At 44.8% G+C, this 19,477-nt stretch overlaps 1 protein-coding gene across 1 annotated transcript in view; it reads left to right on the top strand.

Annotated features, from left to right (window-relative positions):
• The first annotated feature begins 10,992 nt into the window (after nucleotides 1-10,992).
• Cdk6 (cyclin dependent kinase 6) overlaps nucleotides 10,993-19,477 on the top strand; it is a 191,356-nt gene continuing 182,871 nt past the window's right edge. The window contains exons 1-2 of the mRNA XM_041675797.1: nucleotides 10,993-11,068; nucleotides 13,516-14,003. Of these exons, the coding sequence (XP_041531731.1) occupies nucleotides 13,771-14,003 (233 nt within the window). The 5' untranslated portion in view covers nucleotides 10,993-11,068; nucleotides 13,516-13,770. The remainder of the gene's footprint in view (nucleotides 11,069-13,515; nucleotides 14,004-19,477) is intronic.

The following is a 19,477-nucleotide window of genomic DNA, read 5'->3' as shown; positions in this document are numbered from 1 at the left end:
TGGTACCATGCCCAGGCAGGTAGACCTGTGCTGTAGAAAAAGGATGGTTAATCAAGCCAGTAAGCAGTGTTCCTCCATGGTCCCTACTTTATTCCTGCCTCGATTTCCCTCAGTGATAGACTGTAACTTATAGGCAGAAATAAACCCTTTCCTCCCCCAAATGCTTTAAGTTTGTGTTTTATTATAGCAACAAAAAGCAATTACAATCCTTAGGCTAGTCTTGGACTGATGGTGATCCTTATGCCTCAGCTATATGCTGGGATTAAAGACGTGAATGACCATAATTGTCTCTTATATATTCTCAATGTGCTCAAAAGAAAAGAACATCTTGGTAATCAAGAGAGGCAGGTGCTGAAAACTTGGAAGAGAGGAGAGTGTGAAGCGGTTTTCTGAAAAGCCAGACTGAGAACCAACACCCCACAGACAATAGTGCTGCCTTCAGGTTCCAAGCTCTTCAAGAAAGCTGCTCTGTGGCAAGCAAACAGTGAAGACCTTGTGTGTAGGGTGTCTCTGAAAAATAGCTTCAGTGTCAAACAGTAGATGTGCAGAGGTGAAAGAGGGGGAGCACTAAAGGAGTTAAGGAAAGGGGTGGTGATAGAGCTTGGTTGATACAATACTGACCCAGCAAGCATGAGATCCTAGGTCAGTCCTAGTCAGAGATGGGGGAGAGAACACACACCCTGTGGGAGTATCCGCCTCCAGCAAGATGATGGATCAAGCAACTGTGCTGGTTTAGCCGAAATGTTATTGATAACAGTGGCCCCAAACAACTGGAAGTTGAACAGAAAAGCCAGAAGTGAAGGTTAACAGAGTAAGAAGAGGCCATGTGTTCCTTCAAGAGAGTCAGGAAATCAACAGTTGGACTTCAATGTGGGGAAAAGGAAAATGTGCCAGTCAGTGCTAGGCTAAGGCAGAAGGGATGGATCCTGTAAGAGTAATGGAGCCCTTTTAATCAATATGTGACTAACAGAGGATAGTCTGTGAAAATGAGTTTGCAGAACAATTCCTCCACTGATTGTTGAGCTTTTTGAGATATCTCCATGTTGGGCAGGGCCAACTGGAAAAGCTGGCAATGTATGACAAAAGAGCATCAACCAAGGAGTAACCTTAAGTCATGTGTCACGGCAGCTAAACAAGGAAGAATTGGGGTAAAACAATTTTAGAGAAACACTGGAAGTGCAGAAACAGGAGTCATGGAACTGGGGATGGTGTTGGGCATCTCATCCATGATCACTGCTCCACTGACCACCTTCCCTCTCCCAAATCCTGGCTTAGAAATCAAGGTCAAGCTTTGCTCTCTGGGTTTCAGGGCTCCTTCCTACTTAGTGTGGTTATGTAAGTCAGACTGAGTCGGCATCAAGAACTTTCCTTCACCATTCTTTTGTGCTCCTGATGAGGGAGACCAACATAGTTCAATTCAGAAGTGGGGGGATGGGAGAGAAGAGCTGAATCAAGAAAATGGAACCTTTAAGTTACTCTGCCATAACATGGAATCTAGCACAGGAAAGAACGGAGTGGCCCAGAAAAGCAGTTCACTTCTGCAGAGGAAATTATCAGAAGGCATCTGTTTCTCACAGTGTCAAATCTCCCATGTAATCAACATCTGTTCACTGATTCTGGGCTATGACTTAATGGTAAAAATCAAAGTCTCCACAACTAACCCACGAAGAGCTTATCATCTTTGACATTCCATACATTCCAGAGCAAAGCACATTTGAGAAAAGAAGTCCAGGAACTGTGCAGTAAAAGGACCCAGTACCCACAGATAGGGTTAAGAGGGCTAGGTGGAAAATGGCTGGTGAAGAGCCATTGAGTAGCAAAGACAGAATCCAAAAAATGGAAATATATCAGGAAATTATAAAGACAAGAGTATGATGCAGAATGCATCAGATCAAGATTCGAATCAAATAATCCCACACTAGCTCTGAATACGGCATACTAAGGTTGTCTTTATTAAAAGGGAAACTCACGAATCGCAATGAGGAAACAGGAACAGGATCGAACATCCAGATGTGGCAAGCGGGAAGAGGCCAAGAGGGTGGTCTTTCTGGCCTTTTGGTACCCAAAGCCATGCCCCACCTGGTCCAGCCTCTCAAAGGTCATTGACTGAAGGAGGTTCCTCATCACCTCCCTCTTTTGTCTAAATAAGAGAGTTCCAAATCCAATACAAAACTATATACAATAAGAACAGATATCAAGTATAAAAATCAGAATTACAACCAGTATAAACAATATTAAGAGGGGCTGGAGAGATGGCTCAGTGGTTAAGAGCATTGCCTGCTCTTCCAAAGGTTCTGAGTTCAATTCCCCGCAACCACATGGTGGCTCACAACCATCTGTAATGAGGTCTGGTGCCCACTTCTGGCCTGCAGACATACACACAGACAGAATATTGTATACATAATAAATAAATAAATATTAAAAATATATTAAGAAAGGAACATATGCTAAATGTTTTAATAATTATCCTATTCTAAGGAGTCTAAGTCTTGTGATAGAAATGACTTGGCTAAATCATAAGAGGAAGGTAACTATGACTATCTAATCTTCAACCCCATAAGGCCTGAGAAGGGAGATAATATTACTTGAGTAGGCAGGAAGTACAATCAAGCAGCTTCCAAAATGTGCAGTAGATGATGGAGACAATTGGCTGCCTGGGCAGTCACCCAAAGTCTCATTGCAACATTGGAGCAACCAACTTTGGCTAAGGCCTAGAGTAACTGACAGACCATTTTCAGAGGCAAGAAGATTTTTTAAAACCATCTCACCTTGTCTTGGCAAGGTTTGGCAGTCTTTTTTCTTGTATCCTGCTTGTCCACTCTGGACACTGTGCATTTTGTCAGTGGTCAGTGGTCAAGGCATGGGCAGGTCCTTGCCCAAAGTCCAGTTTTGCCAAGAAGAAAACAAGCTCCAAGTGGAGTGTCTTCAGTGCTCACCATTCTCTTAGGAATAGATTGGTGCTACCAGGAGCAATCATGTCTCATATCAGCAGAAGCCTAAGTTATTTAAATACCATGTTCAACACTTTTTTGAAGTGGTTGAAGATTACCTATCTATGCAGAATACAATCTCTATGTATATAAAGAACCTGATTAGTCTAACTGTAAGTATGACAAATATGGATGACTATTGACCTATAATACTTAATACCTCTATAACTTAAAGACTAAAACTTCATATCAAATACTAAACAATCTTTAAACAACCATGCAGCAAATAAGGACAATATGTCTTAAACAGAGGTAGAAAAATAAATGCATACAATCTGACAAAAATACGTTTGCATAGGTGTACAAATATTATAAGCAGAAATAGAAGAATATTCAGTATAACAAATATAATTTGAATTTGTATCAATATATAAGAATTTATATATAAAAAAAGAATTTATACTAATGTAAAGTGACTATAATAATAGCTCGCAAATATTCACTCTATTGCTCATTATTATTATTATTATCATGAGTAAGCTCACACTAATCTACCTGTTATCCCATTCAACTAACGTAATTTGAATTTGTATCAGTATGCAAGCGTCTATACCAATGTGACTTGACTATAAAAAAATAGCTCAGAAGTATCAAGTATTCACTCTATTGCTCACTATTATTTATTATTATTATTATTATTATTATTATTATTATTATTATTATTATTATTTTAGTGTGAGTAGGTTCACACTAATCTACTTATTATCCCATTCAAATTTTAAGAGCATATGGAATAGGAAACACAGTGTTTTAGACATGACAAAGGCTAAGAAAGAGGCTGACTCACTGATAAACTAGAGAAGTGCAAGAAGACTTGGTAACTGTGGAGGAGCCCTTTCAGGGAGGCCATAAAATGCAGGGGGTTAGGTCAAATGTCAGCAAGTATTTGGGGGTACATCTAGATATAAGTATGGGGCTAAAATCTGAACAAGGAAATACAAGTCTCCATTTGACCATCACTATCTCTTCCATTCCTCACATGCCCAGACACAATGGAGGGTTTTATTGAGGCTCAAGTTAATTTGGGTGTGTTCTCTTTCTGGGGGTGCTCCTCTTGCAGTGAGAAGACACTCCAACGTGGCTAAAAAGCATTTCTGTGTAATGATTAGCTGACCCTAGGTGGGAAAAAGAACAGAAAAGAGTTTGAGACAGGGATATTGAGTGTATACTAGGTTTATCAGCTAACTTACCATGCAGGTTACAGTATGTTTACCTTATGGGTGAAGGAAACTGAGGGGTCTGAAAAGTCGCAGAACAAAGCCAGACTTCCAGTCCTGATGGAGGAAGGTCATTGGCTAATAAAGGAACTGCCTTGGCCCATTTTATTGGTTAGAAGATAGGTGGGAGGAGTAAACAGAACAGAACGCTGGGAGGAAGAGGAAGTGAGCTCAGACTCCACAGCTCTCCTCTCGGGAGCAGACGCCTGAGAGAGACGCCATGCCCCACTCCCGGGCAGACACATGCCCGACCCAGGATGGACATAGGCTAGAATCTTCCCGCTAAGACCGGTGCCCACAGATTATTAGAGATGGGTTGATCGGGATGTCAGAATTAGCCAGTAAGGGCTAGAGCTAAAGGGCCAAGCAGTGTTTAAATGAATACAGTTTGTGTGTTGTTATTTCAGGCATAAGCCAAGCAGGCAGCCGGGGTGCTGGGAATGCAGCCCTGCTGCCCTTATTACTACACAGTCCATGATAACCAACTATAAAACCCTACATTTCCCTTTCTTGTTCATCTACAAAAGATCTTGGAGTGTGCAAGTAGCCCGAGGGGGCAGAAAACAGCTTCCTCCTCTGCACATTCTAAAAGTGGGTTCTGATCAGCATTTCTAGGAGTCCCTGGTACTATGTATGACCTAAGCTCGTCAGATTCCCAGCTGACTCACTGTCTTCACGTTCCCACCACCACCTCAGAGTCCGATGAAGACAACAGTCTGCAGATGCCACCACATTCTCCAAAGTCATGCTTCATGGTGCCATTGAAAATTTCCTATGCTCACCTGAGATCTCTGGCCCTCTGTACTCTGGTTCTGGGTGTCCAATTATCATTTATCACAGTTTCTTAGTGATGGTTGATTCATTTTCTACATTTGGTTTTAGACAAATAAAGGTTGCCTCTTCCTTCTTTATCCCCAGTGAAAACACTAGAGTCAGTGTTTTTTTTTCTAGAAGTCTTGATTTCTATTTTGTCTTTACAATCCAGACAATTAAGTTAAGGGGACACAATATAATTCGCATGTGAAATTCAGGCACCTCTCTCCATTGCTGACATCAGATCTTGGTCCTTCAGCATTACTAATCTTTAGAGAATTTATAAAAACAGGTGTGGAATAATGGCATCATGTGTTGACATGCTGGAGAGGAACAGTGTTTTCAAACCACATCAACTAAAGACATCATTCTGTCTACCATCATTTATTAACAAGGATCTGAAGACTCAAGGGCAAGCAAAAGTGTGGTCAATTCCAGATTTATCTATAGTCAATTCCAGATTTAATTTCAGGTCTTCTGATATCCAGACTAATGATCTACATCACATCTCTGTAACCTTCTCTTACAAACTGTTTGTTTCTTCATTCCCTCTATGCATACTATTTTCATCTTTCTTCCTGAATGTTAGATGAAGACACAGGGTCAGAAAGGTTCAATGACTGGTCCCTAGGGTACAGTGACAATCACTGAGGCAGAATAAGGACCACAGACAGATGGCTGCTGACTTAGAAGTTAAGGACTCCACATTTGGGTTCTCTATAGTTGTGTTATTGGCGAATATGATTTGCAGCATTTGTGGGTTCTGAGATATACAGTATCTGATTTACCTTAGGGTTTAATATTAGCTTTTTCAAATAAAATTAAATTGGCTGCAATTTTGAGGGACAGGGAGTGGAGACATTTGTCTAAAAAATTAATGTTTTAATAACCAATACTTGCAAAACTCACTAATCTTACCCCCAAGTAGCAGGGGACTTGTTATATATATATAATGAACATACAATACTGTTTCCTGATGTTTCAAATGTTTTTAGTGGCATAGAAGGCAAATGACTTCAAGGGGTTGAATCAAAAGGGTATCTTCCAAGTGAGGGGATGTCAAAGGTTTTCAGGAGGAGCTAAGTTTTAAAAGGGCGACAAGACTCAGAGAAGAGGGCTAAAAGGAAGGAGATCTAGGCAGAGAAGAAAGGCTGATATCGACGAAATACTTCTTAGAGTCTATTAAAGCTCTCCTAGTATACTTTTATACTAGTATACTTTTCTTCTAGTATACTTCCCTGAGAAAATACACACCACACTGAAGAAGAAAGAATAAAGGCTGCAAAGCTAATTTTTCCGTAGTCAAAATATATAAAATCCTTGCCAGTCACTGTGCCTGGGAACTGTTGCTACAAACCTATGAGTAAGTTTGAACAAATTTATTTCTTTGCTCATCTTAGATCTTAGACCATGCACATGGCCCGATGGTGCAGAAAACAGGAACACAAAGACACAGCTTCTTCCTCTACATTTTCTAAATGTGGCTTTTGATCAGCATTTCTAGGAGTCCCTGGAACTCTGACTTAAACTTGTCAGATTCCCAGAACACTGTCTGTCCTCCTTCCCACCATCTCAAGGACTCTGAGGACTGGCTGCCACTAATGATTTTAATAGTTATCAGCTATATCACACCCCCAGTTACGCTTCATGATGCCTTTGAAATTTTCCTGTACACTCACCTAAGATCTCTAACCTCCCCCCCCCCCTCACACACACACTCTGGTTCTAGATGTGGTTGGTACTGCCACTTATCACATTTTATTAATGACGGTTGGTTCATTTATAATTTCAAACAAATAATTAAAGGCTGATTTTCTAGAACTTGGTCCTTTCTTTTATCTATGTGAAAATCTTGGCACCACAAACTGCTATTGTACTGTCTGCTTGGCATTCCAACAATTTTGCAACAAATTCTATTCTGTATTATTTTCAGGAAAAATCCAGAGTAAGACAACACAAATAAGCCAAATGAAGGATACACACTCCATGCAGTCGTATTTAATAAGGTGGATTTAATTGCAGAACAGAAGAGGCACAGAATCCCATTCACTTTGGAAGGATCGGGTTGCCTGGATACATCATACCTGGGCAGCAAGGCTCCATCTCTGGGCCCCACAACCTCAGCATGAGCCTCCTTCCATTTCCCCTGGTGCCAAGCCATCCACAGAAGTTCTTCCTGGGTGGCTTGTTTCTCTTTTTACTTCCCAGACCCCCACATTGTCACACTCTGTTCCTGCTCAGTTGGACCTTCACTGCTGGATCTGAAGAAATCACCGCAGAGCCACACAGCCTTGAGCTCAAGCAGCTATGGAAACAAAGCCATCAGGCCACATCTGCAGGGGAATTGTGAATATTCACTTAGTGAAAACTGTTAAGTCACTCTAAATTGAAAACGGTTTGCATGAATTTCCAGTGTCATCGTCATCTCTTCTAAGTATATTTCCGTAATTACTTTTCAGATCATCCAGAACTCTAGCATGGGCAGTGAAAGGATCTTAGGGACATGTCTAGAACATGTCATAACCATATGCCAAGAACAACACAGGTAGGCACACAAAGGAGAAGGAAGACATGTGTGCCTATCAAGAAAGAGAAAAACTAGAGGAGATAATTATACAACTTGGATATACTGCAGACATGTTGCATGAAGATAATTACAGAGAGGTAGAACCACAACAACAGAATGTTCCCAAAGATAATCGTGACTAGGGCTTTTCTTCCTTAAAATTTATAAGCTACTACTTGATACATTTTTTTCCTTCCTGGCAAATATAAACACATTTTCAAATTACACTGCTCAAATGCAATACGTTAGATAAAATGCTACTGTAATAAAAAAAGAAAACATAGGTAAAAGAAAAGCCCAGGTAATTTCCACATTAGCAGGAATGTATTTATTTAGTACCTTGAATTTTAAAATTATTTCAAGTTCAGAATTTCTCAGCTGAAAAAGTTGATAAAAGAAATTATTCTTCTTAAAGTATTTAACAAACTTTTTTATAAATATAAAACCAATATAAAACAAAATTTTATATTTGAGAAGAAAACTTAAGACAATACCTTGGAAATATCTAAGACATGGAGAAAATGAATTAAAATGTTTTGCATTGTATTCTACTGTTGGGATAAAAATCAAGTTTTTCATGATAATAATTGAACAAAGAGGTAACCTTTATATGTGTATATAAATTGCATTAGAAAATAAGGTAACCCATTTTAAAGTTATTAAACCAAAAGTATTTTTATCAAAACAATAAATAGGTGAGTTTTATAGATAAAAATACATATATATGAAACTTCAATGAAAATAAGTGTAAAATGAATCACCAAAAGACTGCATTTCCAGGCTCCACATCTGAAACCCATCATAAAGCAGAGATGATGTAGGATTACACATTCCGGTGCTGCTATTATAGGTTGCTAATTTATTTAACAAGGTTAAAATTATACATTAAAACTTTTAGTTTTAATCTTTATTTGAGAGCAAACAAAAAGTTACACAGTTTGACATAAAAGTGCTCCCACATGACATATATCCCTTGTGGAACACTCCACTCTCAGGTTAGAGATAAATCCATGAATTCTAAATTTTCAAAAACCTACAGAGATGATTTTGATTTACGATAGTGGGACATGACAGGCAGTATGAAAACTCTGGGTCCAGTCATTATTCTTAGAATGCTGTGTTTTCATTTGCAGGACACTCCTCAACAAAGGAGTCTGATTTTGGTTCACAGTTCTTAAATTGTGCAGGAATTTTATTATGATAGCTTGCTACCCAAAGAGGAAGTTATCCATAAACAAAAACAATCGTATGTTTTGTTATTTCAATGCGAGCCATTGGAACTCTTTTTTGGATCTTGCGTTTTAATCAGCTGGTACTTAATGTGAATCATAACCAGCAGAAGTGGATGGCGTTAAATTAACACAAAACATAAGTTATAGAAGGAAAAAAGGAGGACATCAAGTGAGTTAAAACTTGGTATAGTTAGGAGTTTGATTTTTTGGGGGGGTTTGTTTTTACATTGCCCAAGTGATCTTGTAACCTAAATCATGACATTAATAATCTAGGTAGTAACCGTTGTTTTCAAATGTTGTAATTAAAAATACTACCCAGCCTAAAATTAAGCACTTTTCTGCAAAAAGACACCACTTATTATTTTTTGAACAAATTATTTTATTTTCTTAAATATATTCCTGACACCATGTGTTTGTTCTTGAGCTAGCTATTGACTATTATTTTTAGATAAGATAAGCATGTTCATTACCAACAAATTAATCTTGTTTTAAAAAGCACTGAGAAGTGTGAAGTGATTAAAATGGAGGACTTCCATCTGTATCTCCAGCTCGGAGCCTAGTGATTGTTGGCGATTCAATACTTTTATAAATATAAGATCTAATAATTTACTTTGAGTATATGTTTTAAATTATACACAAAATTTGCTCAAAACTGGGTTTTGTTTTAGAAGATGTACTCAATCACAAAATGTGTTTTATAAGCTAAATTTAAAGCACATCATTACTAATTTTTTATTATTTAAGAAAAATTATTACAATGCATCTGTAAACTGTAGTTTCCTACAGCAACCTTAATTCTTTTAGTCTTACTTCACATTGTAACAGGATTAATTTTATAAAGGCAAAAAAAACCTATTGTGAAATTAGTAATATGATCTAATAAAAGGCAAAACATTCATGCAAGTAATATTTACAGTTTAAGCATTTTTTTATTGGTTTTGATTTTTCTACAAAGTACAGAAATTCCCCTCCTGCACTTTCTCTTTCTCTCTTGCCTTAAGATGTTTAAAAGTTTCAAAAAATCTGCATCTTCTACAGATACAGAATTTGGTAAACACCGAATTATTTCCAAAGTTATTTTTCCTTTTTCTCCTTGTAGAAAGTCTTGAAGACCTTCCCCCAACCTTCCAAAATCTCATTTTCACTTGAAGTAATTGCATCTAATTTTTTTTTTCAGGTGAAGGAGACATTCTTACAAAGTTTCAAATTTCAAAATTCCAATAAAGCACTTAAGCACTCCTCTTTATGTGTGCGTGTATCTATTATTTTGAAGTTGTTATTTATACTGAAATGGAATCTTTTTAGCTCCCCAGAAATACCTTAGTGAACCCTCAACCGTTTCCAACCACTTAATAATTGTGACCCCGTCAGCCCCTTCAAGTAGATCGTTAACCACAAGAGTGTCTGGCAATTTCCAAACCATAGCCTCTGTCCAAAAGGAAAAGATAGGGCTGTTTGAGGCCGAAAGGAAGTGAAAGAAAACAAAACAAACGTAGCTCATGCAGAAAGTGAAAAGTGCTTGGACAGATTAGTATTTTTCTTTTCTGTAAGGCATCCTGCCAAGCGTCTCTCGGTTTTTGCGTGTAGGAAAGTGTTGCTATCTACCACTGCACGGTCCCCTCATAATAACTGTCGTTTTTTCTGTTGCTCATCCGTTCTCATCTGACCGACACCCCCGCCTCACCCTGTCAAAACTCCAACTCAGGGGGACTTGGGTTTAGAAACCCTGCCGACTCCAGACGCTGCATCCCACCCGGTCCCTTCCACATAGTTTATTTCAATCCTGAGACACCCCCCCACCCTCCCACCCCCCGCGCCCCACTCGAGCGGTTGCAGTAAGAACCGGAAATTTTCATTTAACTCTCTCCCGCCCTCCGAGCCCCCCGTTCGGAGCCGATCGGTAGGGAGCCGAGCTCCGGCAGGGCCTCGCTCTCTTGCTCCGGAAGGCTTTAATTTGCACATTCGCCGCCGGGCGGGTCTCGGGCCCCCGGGACTTGTAGGTCCCCGCCCCGCCGCGCAGCCTGCTGGCCACGGGCCCCCAGCCACGGCCAGAGCCCCGAGCCTCCCCGGCCTCCCCGCGGGCGGCGCCTTCCCTCCGCCGTCCCTCCGCCCACCGCCGCTGTGCCCACCCCCTGCCCGCAGAGCGCTGCTCGCCGTGGCCGCAGTCAGTTACCTGCTCCGCGCGGCGAGCACGTGCGGGGGCCGACGGACACCCCAGCTTTTCGGGAGGCCAGTGCCCCTGGCCCACAGGTAAGGAGCCACGGGCTCGCGTGGGTGGGCGAGGGTAATGAGGGTGGGGGGGGGGCTGTGTGACTCCTCGGAATTCGCCTGGATTAACCCCTTAGCACTGAGACTGGGTAAGTTATGGGGGTCAGCTGGGGGAGCTAGAGGTCTCAAGAGGGACCTCCCACACCAGGGACACCCCGACAGCCAGGGTCCTGTGCCAACTTGGACAGATTCGTGCGCACAAACACCCACCCATACGTTCAGTTCTCATGGAACTTCTCCAGAGGAACTCCACTTGGACAGTCAGATTTAAGGCTGAAAATGCACCGTCTGGTGGGATTCCACCCCCCACGTTTATTTTCCCTAAGCAAGTTCCTTCTGAAGCCTCCCGAGGTGTGGGTACCGGCTCCATCTTCCCCACTAAGGCATAAACGTTCACGTCGGCTTCCTGCTGGCGACCCCGCGAGCGTATTGTGCACGGAGGCGTGCACGCAGCCCACCAGGGTTGAAGCCCCCGCGAGCACGCACGCAGGCTTGCTTAGTGTCCCAAGTTTACTTTTCTTATTTAAAGATTTGCAGTTCAAATGCAACCCTGGCCAAGAGCAGCTCGGGGCTCGGCGGCGCACTAGTCCCCGTGCACGTGGGCGTATCTGCGCGGGCGCATCTGCGTATGCGCACACGCGCGAGTCGCGGTCCCGCGGGCGGCCTCCCCTCGCTGCGCTGGTGGCGACCCTTGTAGCGTTTGGCAAGGCTTCGGGAGAGGCTCTTGAAGGATTTCATTGAGTGTGAAGACAGAGAGCAGAGACAGAAAGCAGAAGGAGGCGGCTGCAGCCTTTGTAGTCGCGGAGGAATGCGGAAATGTTGAAGCACTATGTCAAACTTTTTTTGAAATGGGGTCAAGTCACATTCAGCCAGCGTGGGAAAGCAACAACAACAACAAAAAAGTGGAGGAGGGGATGGGGCTAAGCACCGCCGCTCGCGTCCGGGGGGTGCAGGCCCGCGGGGGTGGGACAGCGGCCGCCTCCGGGAGCCTGGCCTGGATGCGGCCGGAGGGGGAGGGCGGGCGCCGAGGCCGCGGCTCCCGCTACCTGTGTGGCCCTCGACCTGGCGCGGACCCCCGGGCGAGGTCTGGGGGTTCCTTCCGCAGCTTTTCAGGAACTCCCTCAGGAGAGCCCTGAGAGTCCGCCCTGGCAGCGCAGTGCACGCCCGCACCCAGTGGGGGTCCCGCCATGTGTTGTTTAATTCCAGGCAGAGGGCGAGCGGGGGAGGAGGGGTGCGGGGCAGGTAAAATGCTGGCCCAGGGTTCCGGACACGCGGCTGTCGTGGGCCAAGGTCCAGCCTAGGCTGAGGCCACCGTGGGACGGGAAAGCTCGCTCGGTCTTCCTAAGAACTGAACGGGGAGGGGAGGCCCGACCTGTCGCGCGTGGGACGCGGCCTCCAGTCCCCGGGGAGCCGAGCGACCTTTTCAGCTACCGACCTCCAGGCGCTCGGGACACCGGGCGGAGGTTCTGCCGTCATGTCCCAGGGGCAGCCCCCTCTCACACCCGGGACTCCTACGTTAATCCTCCACCCCCACCGTCGTAAGGGCGGTTGCTACAACCCGTTTGCACGGGTTGAAGTCAACTGAAAACTTAAGGACCAGTCCCGGTTATCTAAGTCCCGAAATTACTCTTTCAGGACAGGACCAGCGAAAGTGTGACGGACTTGGGATCTCGGGAGGTTGAGGGGAGCACGACACTCCTCCCTTTCCAGGGCCCCTCGCTCTCCCACCCCTAGTAGCCCCAGCCCTCCCCTACCAGATGGTCTGTCCTCTCTGAGTTTCCACCAGGGAGGTCCTTCGAGTCGGAGGCCGGCCGAATTCTGGCTCCCACTAAGATTGCCATACCCCAAAGACCATTTGTGTATGCGAGTCCCTTTTAAATGTCTCTCGGTAGAGAAGCTGAAAGTAGAAAGAAAGGAAGCAATTTCCGAGCAGATGTCTGACCACCCCGACTCGCGTACTCCCAGCATCGGATTATAGGGTCCTGAGAGCCCCAACCCCAGTCCTCTGCCCCATAAGGGTGAACCCCGGGCGCCCCGGAGACGCCCATCTCCCCGCACGTCCAGGCCCCGGAGTCGGGGAGGGCAGCGAGAACAACGGTATAGGTATAAATATTGAGCCGTGACATTGACGCGCCCGGCGCCTCCCCTCCCCCGCGCCCCAGCACACTCTGGGCTGCTCGGCACGCCCCCTCCGTCCCGCGCGGCGCTCATCCCCGAGGGGCCCTGCAACCTCTCCTCGCGAAGACTGCACGAGCCCTGCTGGGCAAAAAAAGTAACTTGGCTTTTCTCCGAGAAACCCGGCGAGATTAGGCAGCTGGGTGGAGGGCCCGGGCAAGCAGAGGGGAGGAGGGGAGCTGGTGGAAGCCGGTGGAAGTCTCCAGGGCTGTCTGATCGCACTTTCTCCTTGTCCTCCCGTCTCCTCCTCCTAGGTGCAGAGATTGTGGGCAGACCAAGCGGTCGCTGCGGAGGGGGAAGAGGAGGGATCGGCACTCTCCTGCGGCGGCGGCGCGGCGACTCGGCTAGGCGGAGTTTCGCGGCGGCTGCGCCCGTCTTTGGCTCGCGGGCGAGGAGGGCGCCCAGTCCAGCCCGGCGACCGCGAGTCCGACTCCGGGCGTCCCCGAGGCGTCCAGACAGCAAGCGCACACTCAGGACCCTCTGTGCTGCACCGGCAGCGTCCAGCCAGCATGGAGAAGGACAGCCTGAGCCGTGCGGACCAGCAGTATGAGTGCGTGGCGGAGATTGGCGAGGGCGCCTATGGGAAGGTGTTCAAGGCCCGCGACCTGAAGAACGGCGGCCGCTTCGTGGCTCTGAAGCGCGTGCGGGTGCAGACCGGAGAGGAGGGCATGCCGCTCTCCACCATCCGCGAGGTGGCGGTGCTGAGGCACCTGGAGACCTTTGAGCACCCCAACGTGGTCAGGTGAGCCGGGAGCCCTGGCCTTTGAAGGTGCCGGCAAGGGGAGGCTGGTGACCCTCCTACAATCACAATAGAGTTTTGCCAGTAGAACCGGTGACCTTGACAGATGGAGCAGAAAAGGAGACCTGCTATGGCTTACCTGCAACCAAGCAACTCACAAGTGATTTCGCGCCATTGCTTGCCCCAAGGGTCTTGGGTGGGGTGAGTTGGGTGTCTTTTAGGGACAAAACCAGACGACAGTCTAGAAACGTCCCTCAAGCCTTTACTTACTTTTGCCGTCTGTGGGGGAATTTTTGAGAATCTGAGAATGAGAGAGGTAATTAGAAGGAAACTTGAAGGATGGAGCCTAATAGAAAGTTTAAGAAAATGTTGAAATGTGTAAGAATATGTTTGCCAATTGCAAGCATAGTGGTAGCTCTTTTTAAAAAAAAAAAAAGATGTAGAAGTCATGTAGAATAATGACTTCTGATGGTCTAAGAAGTTTCAATACTGACGCCTAGTGTTAAACATTGTTTGAAAACAAGTCTTCTAAGGCTGAGTACTGGGAACACTGAGCCGGAAGATCCATAGTTCAAGGCCAGCCTGTGTTAAAAAGGACCCTGACTGAAAAGAGAAAGGAAGAGGAGTTGGCGGGAAGGATGGGGGGGGGGGGGGGTGAGGAGCCTTCTTAAAACCCTAACTGATTGTGTCATTCAAGGTCTGAGGACTGGTATGGCCTTAGACTGCCCCTCCCAAGGGTTAGATGTGAATCACACTGTGTTAATTCTTAGATTCTAAAACCTGTTTTCTCTGGAAGACTTGTGCAAGCGGTGGGGCGGCCTTCTAACCAGCTCTCCTGTGAAGTGCCAGCGTAGGCGGTGAGGATAATGGTGTTTTCTCAGGCCTGCTGGGGTTTCCCGGTTATTAAACAAATGCATAGCTCAGAGTTAAAAGGGAGATGTGCAGACCCTTCTACAAGTTAAGCGATGATTTACCCTTCTCACTCAACTCTGTGTGTAGGAGAATCATGATCTTGGGGTCTTCTTCTTGTCTTCTCATTCCTGTGGGGATTTGGTGCAACAACTATGTGCTTACCGTGTGTCCTGAGGATGAAATTAAGTAAATAAGAACAGCCAAATATTTTGTAGGAAGTCAAGCAATTTAACATTAGTCATCAAAATGGAGAGACCCAAGACTGACCTTTGAAATACCAAGCCCTCTACAGACCCTGAGTCTACAAAATCCTGGGAGGTTTTTGTAGTGCTTGGTTTCCAATATAGTCAGACTCAGGCCAGAACGCAGCAGTGAATCATAATATATAAATAAGTAAAAAAGACATTGGAAAAATAGGACTTCATTATCCTTATGCTATGTGGCAAAGGTACGGGGCTGGGGTGTGGCAACAAAAGATAGTGAGATTTTGGAGACTTTCTAGTTCCCTAGAAAGGCAGAATTTACTTAAAAGCAATAGGTTGCCGTGTGTGTGTGTGTGTGTGTGTGTGAGAGAGAGAGAGAGAGAGAGAGAGAGAGAGAGAGAGAGGCGGGTCTGTAATAAAATGGAGGGGAAAAGGTGGCTCATGCTGACTCTCAGTTACTATCCTAGAGAAGTGAGGCTATACCAAAGGATGAATTCCAACATGAGGATTTAATACCAAATTTATTCTCTCTGTTACCTGTGTAGGGTCCACTTAAGGGTGATTATCGTATATACAAATAAAGTTCTTCCAATGAAGAGCCGTTAAACAAGCGCCCTTGCATGGCCCATTTATTGAGTGCAATCCGTTATAAATTCTTGAATCAGAAGAAGGCTGTTCTGTTATGCTGCTGAGGTCATCCCATCTGTTTTATCCTCATGAAATTGGTGTGTCTTTTGACAGTTTTAGTTGACTCCATAAAGGGATTCTGAACTGCGAATTTCATTAGAATCTACTCATAAGTAAAAAGAAAAGATGCTTGCCAAGTTTGTTTTTACCTTTGTGACCCTCCCTACTTAGAGTTATGAGGATAAAGTGAACGTAGGTGAAAGCCCTCTAATGTAAAGGCACTTCAGGTACCTGAATACGTCAGAGGTTTCCGGGCCCCCAGGATCATTATCCGACACTTTTACCGAACAAATCAGATTGGTGTTGGACACTCCGGACTGTTATGGCAAGTCTCTTCCTGGGGCCACACGTCACACTCGTCTGCTCGTCCCAGATAGGAAGCCCCCTGCAAACAAAGGACAAACACCAACAAAGTCCAATGTTCTTACAGAAATATGGGCGAGGGGTGCTTAAGGAACAGGAGCAGAAGTGACTCACAGACAGCTGCATCACTGAAGCCCACCCTAGCTTGGGTGACAGCTTACAAACCTGGGAGCCTGGAGCACGCTGCAGGGAACAGCTCACAGGTTGGAGAGTTGAGATGCCTCAGCTGGTCTCAGACTCTTTGCAGCTCAGCTCCACTGAGGGAGGTCTTCTTGGCAGCATGACTGCCCTTCCGAGGGGGACTCTCAGCTTCGAAGGCAGGACGGTGTGCCTGGTGAATCTTGGTCCGTTTCCAGGACTTCCTGAAGCTGCTCTAAGTTGTTCGTCTTCTGCTTAAGGAGCTTCCTGGAGGATGGAATGTTTTAATCCCCAAGGACCAAGAAGCTGCTTGGGTACCCATACCCTGAATTTGTTAGCAAAGGCAGTTGGCAGGCTCCACGTGAGATTAGTGAAATGTCCGCAGTGTCATAACCAGTGATGTCATCCTCACAAGCCGCCATCTCCATTTCCTTTTGGTTTCCTTCCTGTTTTTATTTTTCACTGCCCTGCCTCCCAGCCCTCATGACTCGCTTGGCTAAGCTAGGAATTCTTTTTCTGGGGAGGGGGGGCGATGTTAGGAAATCCAGGACAGGTGACAATAATTCCTTTTCTTCCAAGGGAGAGTGTCAAAAAATGAGCCCCCCAACCTGTAATTTATGTCCTGCCTGAGGCAAGTTTTACACCCTTAAGCCTGTTTGTTTGTTTGAGAGTGTTTAAAAAGGACAGATGCTTTTTACAGGCCTTCAAGCCAGAAGTAATTGATCGTAATTATAGTCCCTGTCCACACTTAGCTAAGCCTCTAAGCTTGAAAGCGCACAATCAACATATTAGTTTTCACAGAAGTTTTAAGATTTAATTTTGATGGATTTACCAGAAAGGCAGACTTGTTACTGCTGGTGTCCAAGCACTCCGAGCCTGCACAGCAGAAGTCATGCCTTCCTGCACTTGATATTTCCCAGGCTCAGGCTTGATGAACCAGTAGTGCCCTGCACATAGATTTTCTCTTATTTTACAGTTTGTAATCCTGAGGTCTGGAGCCTTCGCCAGAATCAGACTGTAAGGTTGGCGTTTTTGCATTCCACAGATGAGTTCTGTTTGCCATCCTGAAACAGAACACAGAGATGAACTAAAACATGTTTTTATCAGCAGTCTGCTTATGCACCAAGTGTATATTGAGGGCCTACTATGTGCCAGACAACTTCTAGAAAAAAGAAACAGGTTAGGGCAATGAGCAAGTCAGAGGGAATTGCTAACCTTGTGAAAGTAGCTCTTTTTTCCTCCTCAAGACAGGGTTTCTCTTTGTAGTACTGGCTGACCTAGAACTAGCTCTGTAGACATGGTTGACCTCGAACTCAGAGATCTGCCTGCCTTTGCCTCCTGAGTGCTGGGATTAAAGTATGTCCTACTATACCTGGCTGCTTGTGGGCTGGCTCCCTCCCTCCCTCCCTCCCTTTCTCCCTCCCTCCCTCTTAAAAAATGTATTTGTCAGTCTAAGCCAGGCATGGTGGTGCTTGCTTGTAAACACCAGAACTCTGGTGGCGGTGGAGGCAGGAGTTCAAGGTCATCCCCAGCTACTTGGCAAGTTCCCGTCCAGCTTGAACTGCAGGAGACCATCTCTGGTCTTTATTTCAGGTTCTGCTTTCTCGCATTTAACCTGACCAGTTTAATAAAGCTACTAATGTTTGTGACAATTTAGTTATCGAACTTGCTGAGTAGGTAAAGGAGATAAAACACTGATCAGTATCACTTGATGTATGCAGATAGATTAAATTTTCCCTTAAAAACATACAAGTTGATCTATATTAAAAGACATTGACATATTACTAATATGTTGTAGTGATATTTCATTTGTATTTTAATAAATAAAACTTGTCTGAATATCAGAGAGTAAAACAGCCATACTGGTCAGCCTCACAGACCAGGCAGTGGTGGCACACACCTTTAATCCCAGTAGCCACACTCGTTAGCAGTAGAGGCCGGGATGTGGTGGTGCACACCTTCAATCCCAGCACTCGAAAGGAATATAAAACAGGAGGAGACAGTTCTCAGCTGAGTCTCAGTCTGAGGATTTGTGGAGGCAGGATTGCCATTTGGATCTGAGGTAGAGGTAAGCGGCTGGCTGCTTTGCTTTTCTGATCTTCAGGTTGAACCCCAATATCTGTCTCTGGTTATTATTATTCGTGCTACAATATGTGTGAACACTTGAGCTCCGTTTGTTCAAAAAGTGTTAAAGAAAGAAGGTTTTTCTAAAAATCAGTTGTAGGAAAGATACCTAGTAACACTCAGCCACTCAGCTGGTTCTGCTGTCATTGGATGATCAGCTCAGCGAGGCACAGCCAAGTGCTACCTATGCTGCCCTAAGCTTTGTTGGAAAAATGATTCAAATTCAAGTATTGGCTCTGCAAGCTAAGGCATTATTATTAGATTAGTATTTAGTCCCGTATTAAAAGCAAAGGAAATGAGATGTGCAGCTCAGTGATTATTTAAGGAGCTGCTTCTGATTTTTCTCACTGTAAAGATCTTAGCACTATGTCGTGTGAAAGGAGAGGAAAAGTGTGGCCTGTTGGGCTGGAGAGATGGCTCAGTACCGAGAAAACGTGGTATGTGAAGCCAGGTTGCTAGAGGTGTCGGTTTGTGGAAATCCGTATTGATAAAAGTGTCCTTTTGTGGGTTAATGATCTATTTGGGGGGCTGACTTCAGTGAAAACAGGAAGAGCAAGACTTTGGGTCTCCAATTAAAGTTCAGTGTTTAAAGTACGTGTGTCCCTTCAGAGTTCTGGAAAAGTTGGGGTTGTCATAGCTGTTTCGTAAACGGGTGTTTCGACAGTGGCATGCCTCTCATTCTCTTCTTGGAGTTGAAGTTGGTGACGCTGAGGTTTCAGTGTGTGTGTGTGTGTGTGTGTGTGTGTGTGAAGTACGTACTCACGGGATTCATGGGCTAGAAGTGAATGGGGTAAGGGAGCGAAGTTGTAGAAGCCTGTCATGACACACTGGAATAACTGAATAACTCTCAGGATGTTTGCTCTTCTTGTTTGAGAACCATCTGTGGACATGGATCCTTGTTTGTTTGTTTTTTACTTTTTTTTTTTGTTGTTGTGTTTTGAATGATGCTTCTAATTCATTTCCTACCCATTGCCTGCATTCCCGAGCCTGGTGAGTCTCCAGGATGTGTGTCCCAGCAGTGTGGCTAGAGTGTCCCATTTGCAGTGACAC

The sequence above is a fragment of the Microtus oregoni genome, unplaced genomic scaffold (genome assembly GCF_018167655.1).
Source record: "Microtus oregoni isolate MIOR12 unplaced genomic scaffold, Mior012 000026F_ref0000081, whole genome shotgun sequence".
Classification (NCBI taxonomy): Eukaryota; Metazoa; Chordata; class Mammalia; order Rodentia; family Cricetidae; genus Microtus; species Microtus oregoni.
Note: the sequence above shows the minus strand (reverse complement) of the source record. Positions and strands in the feature narration are given on the sequence as shown.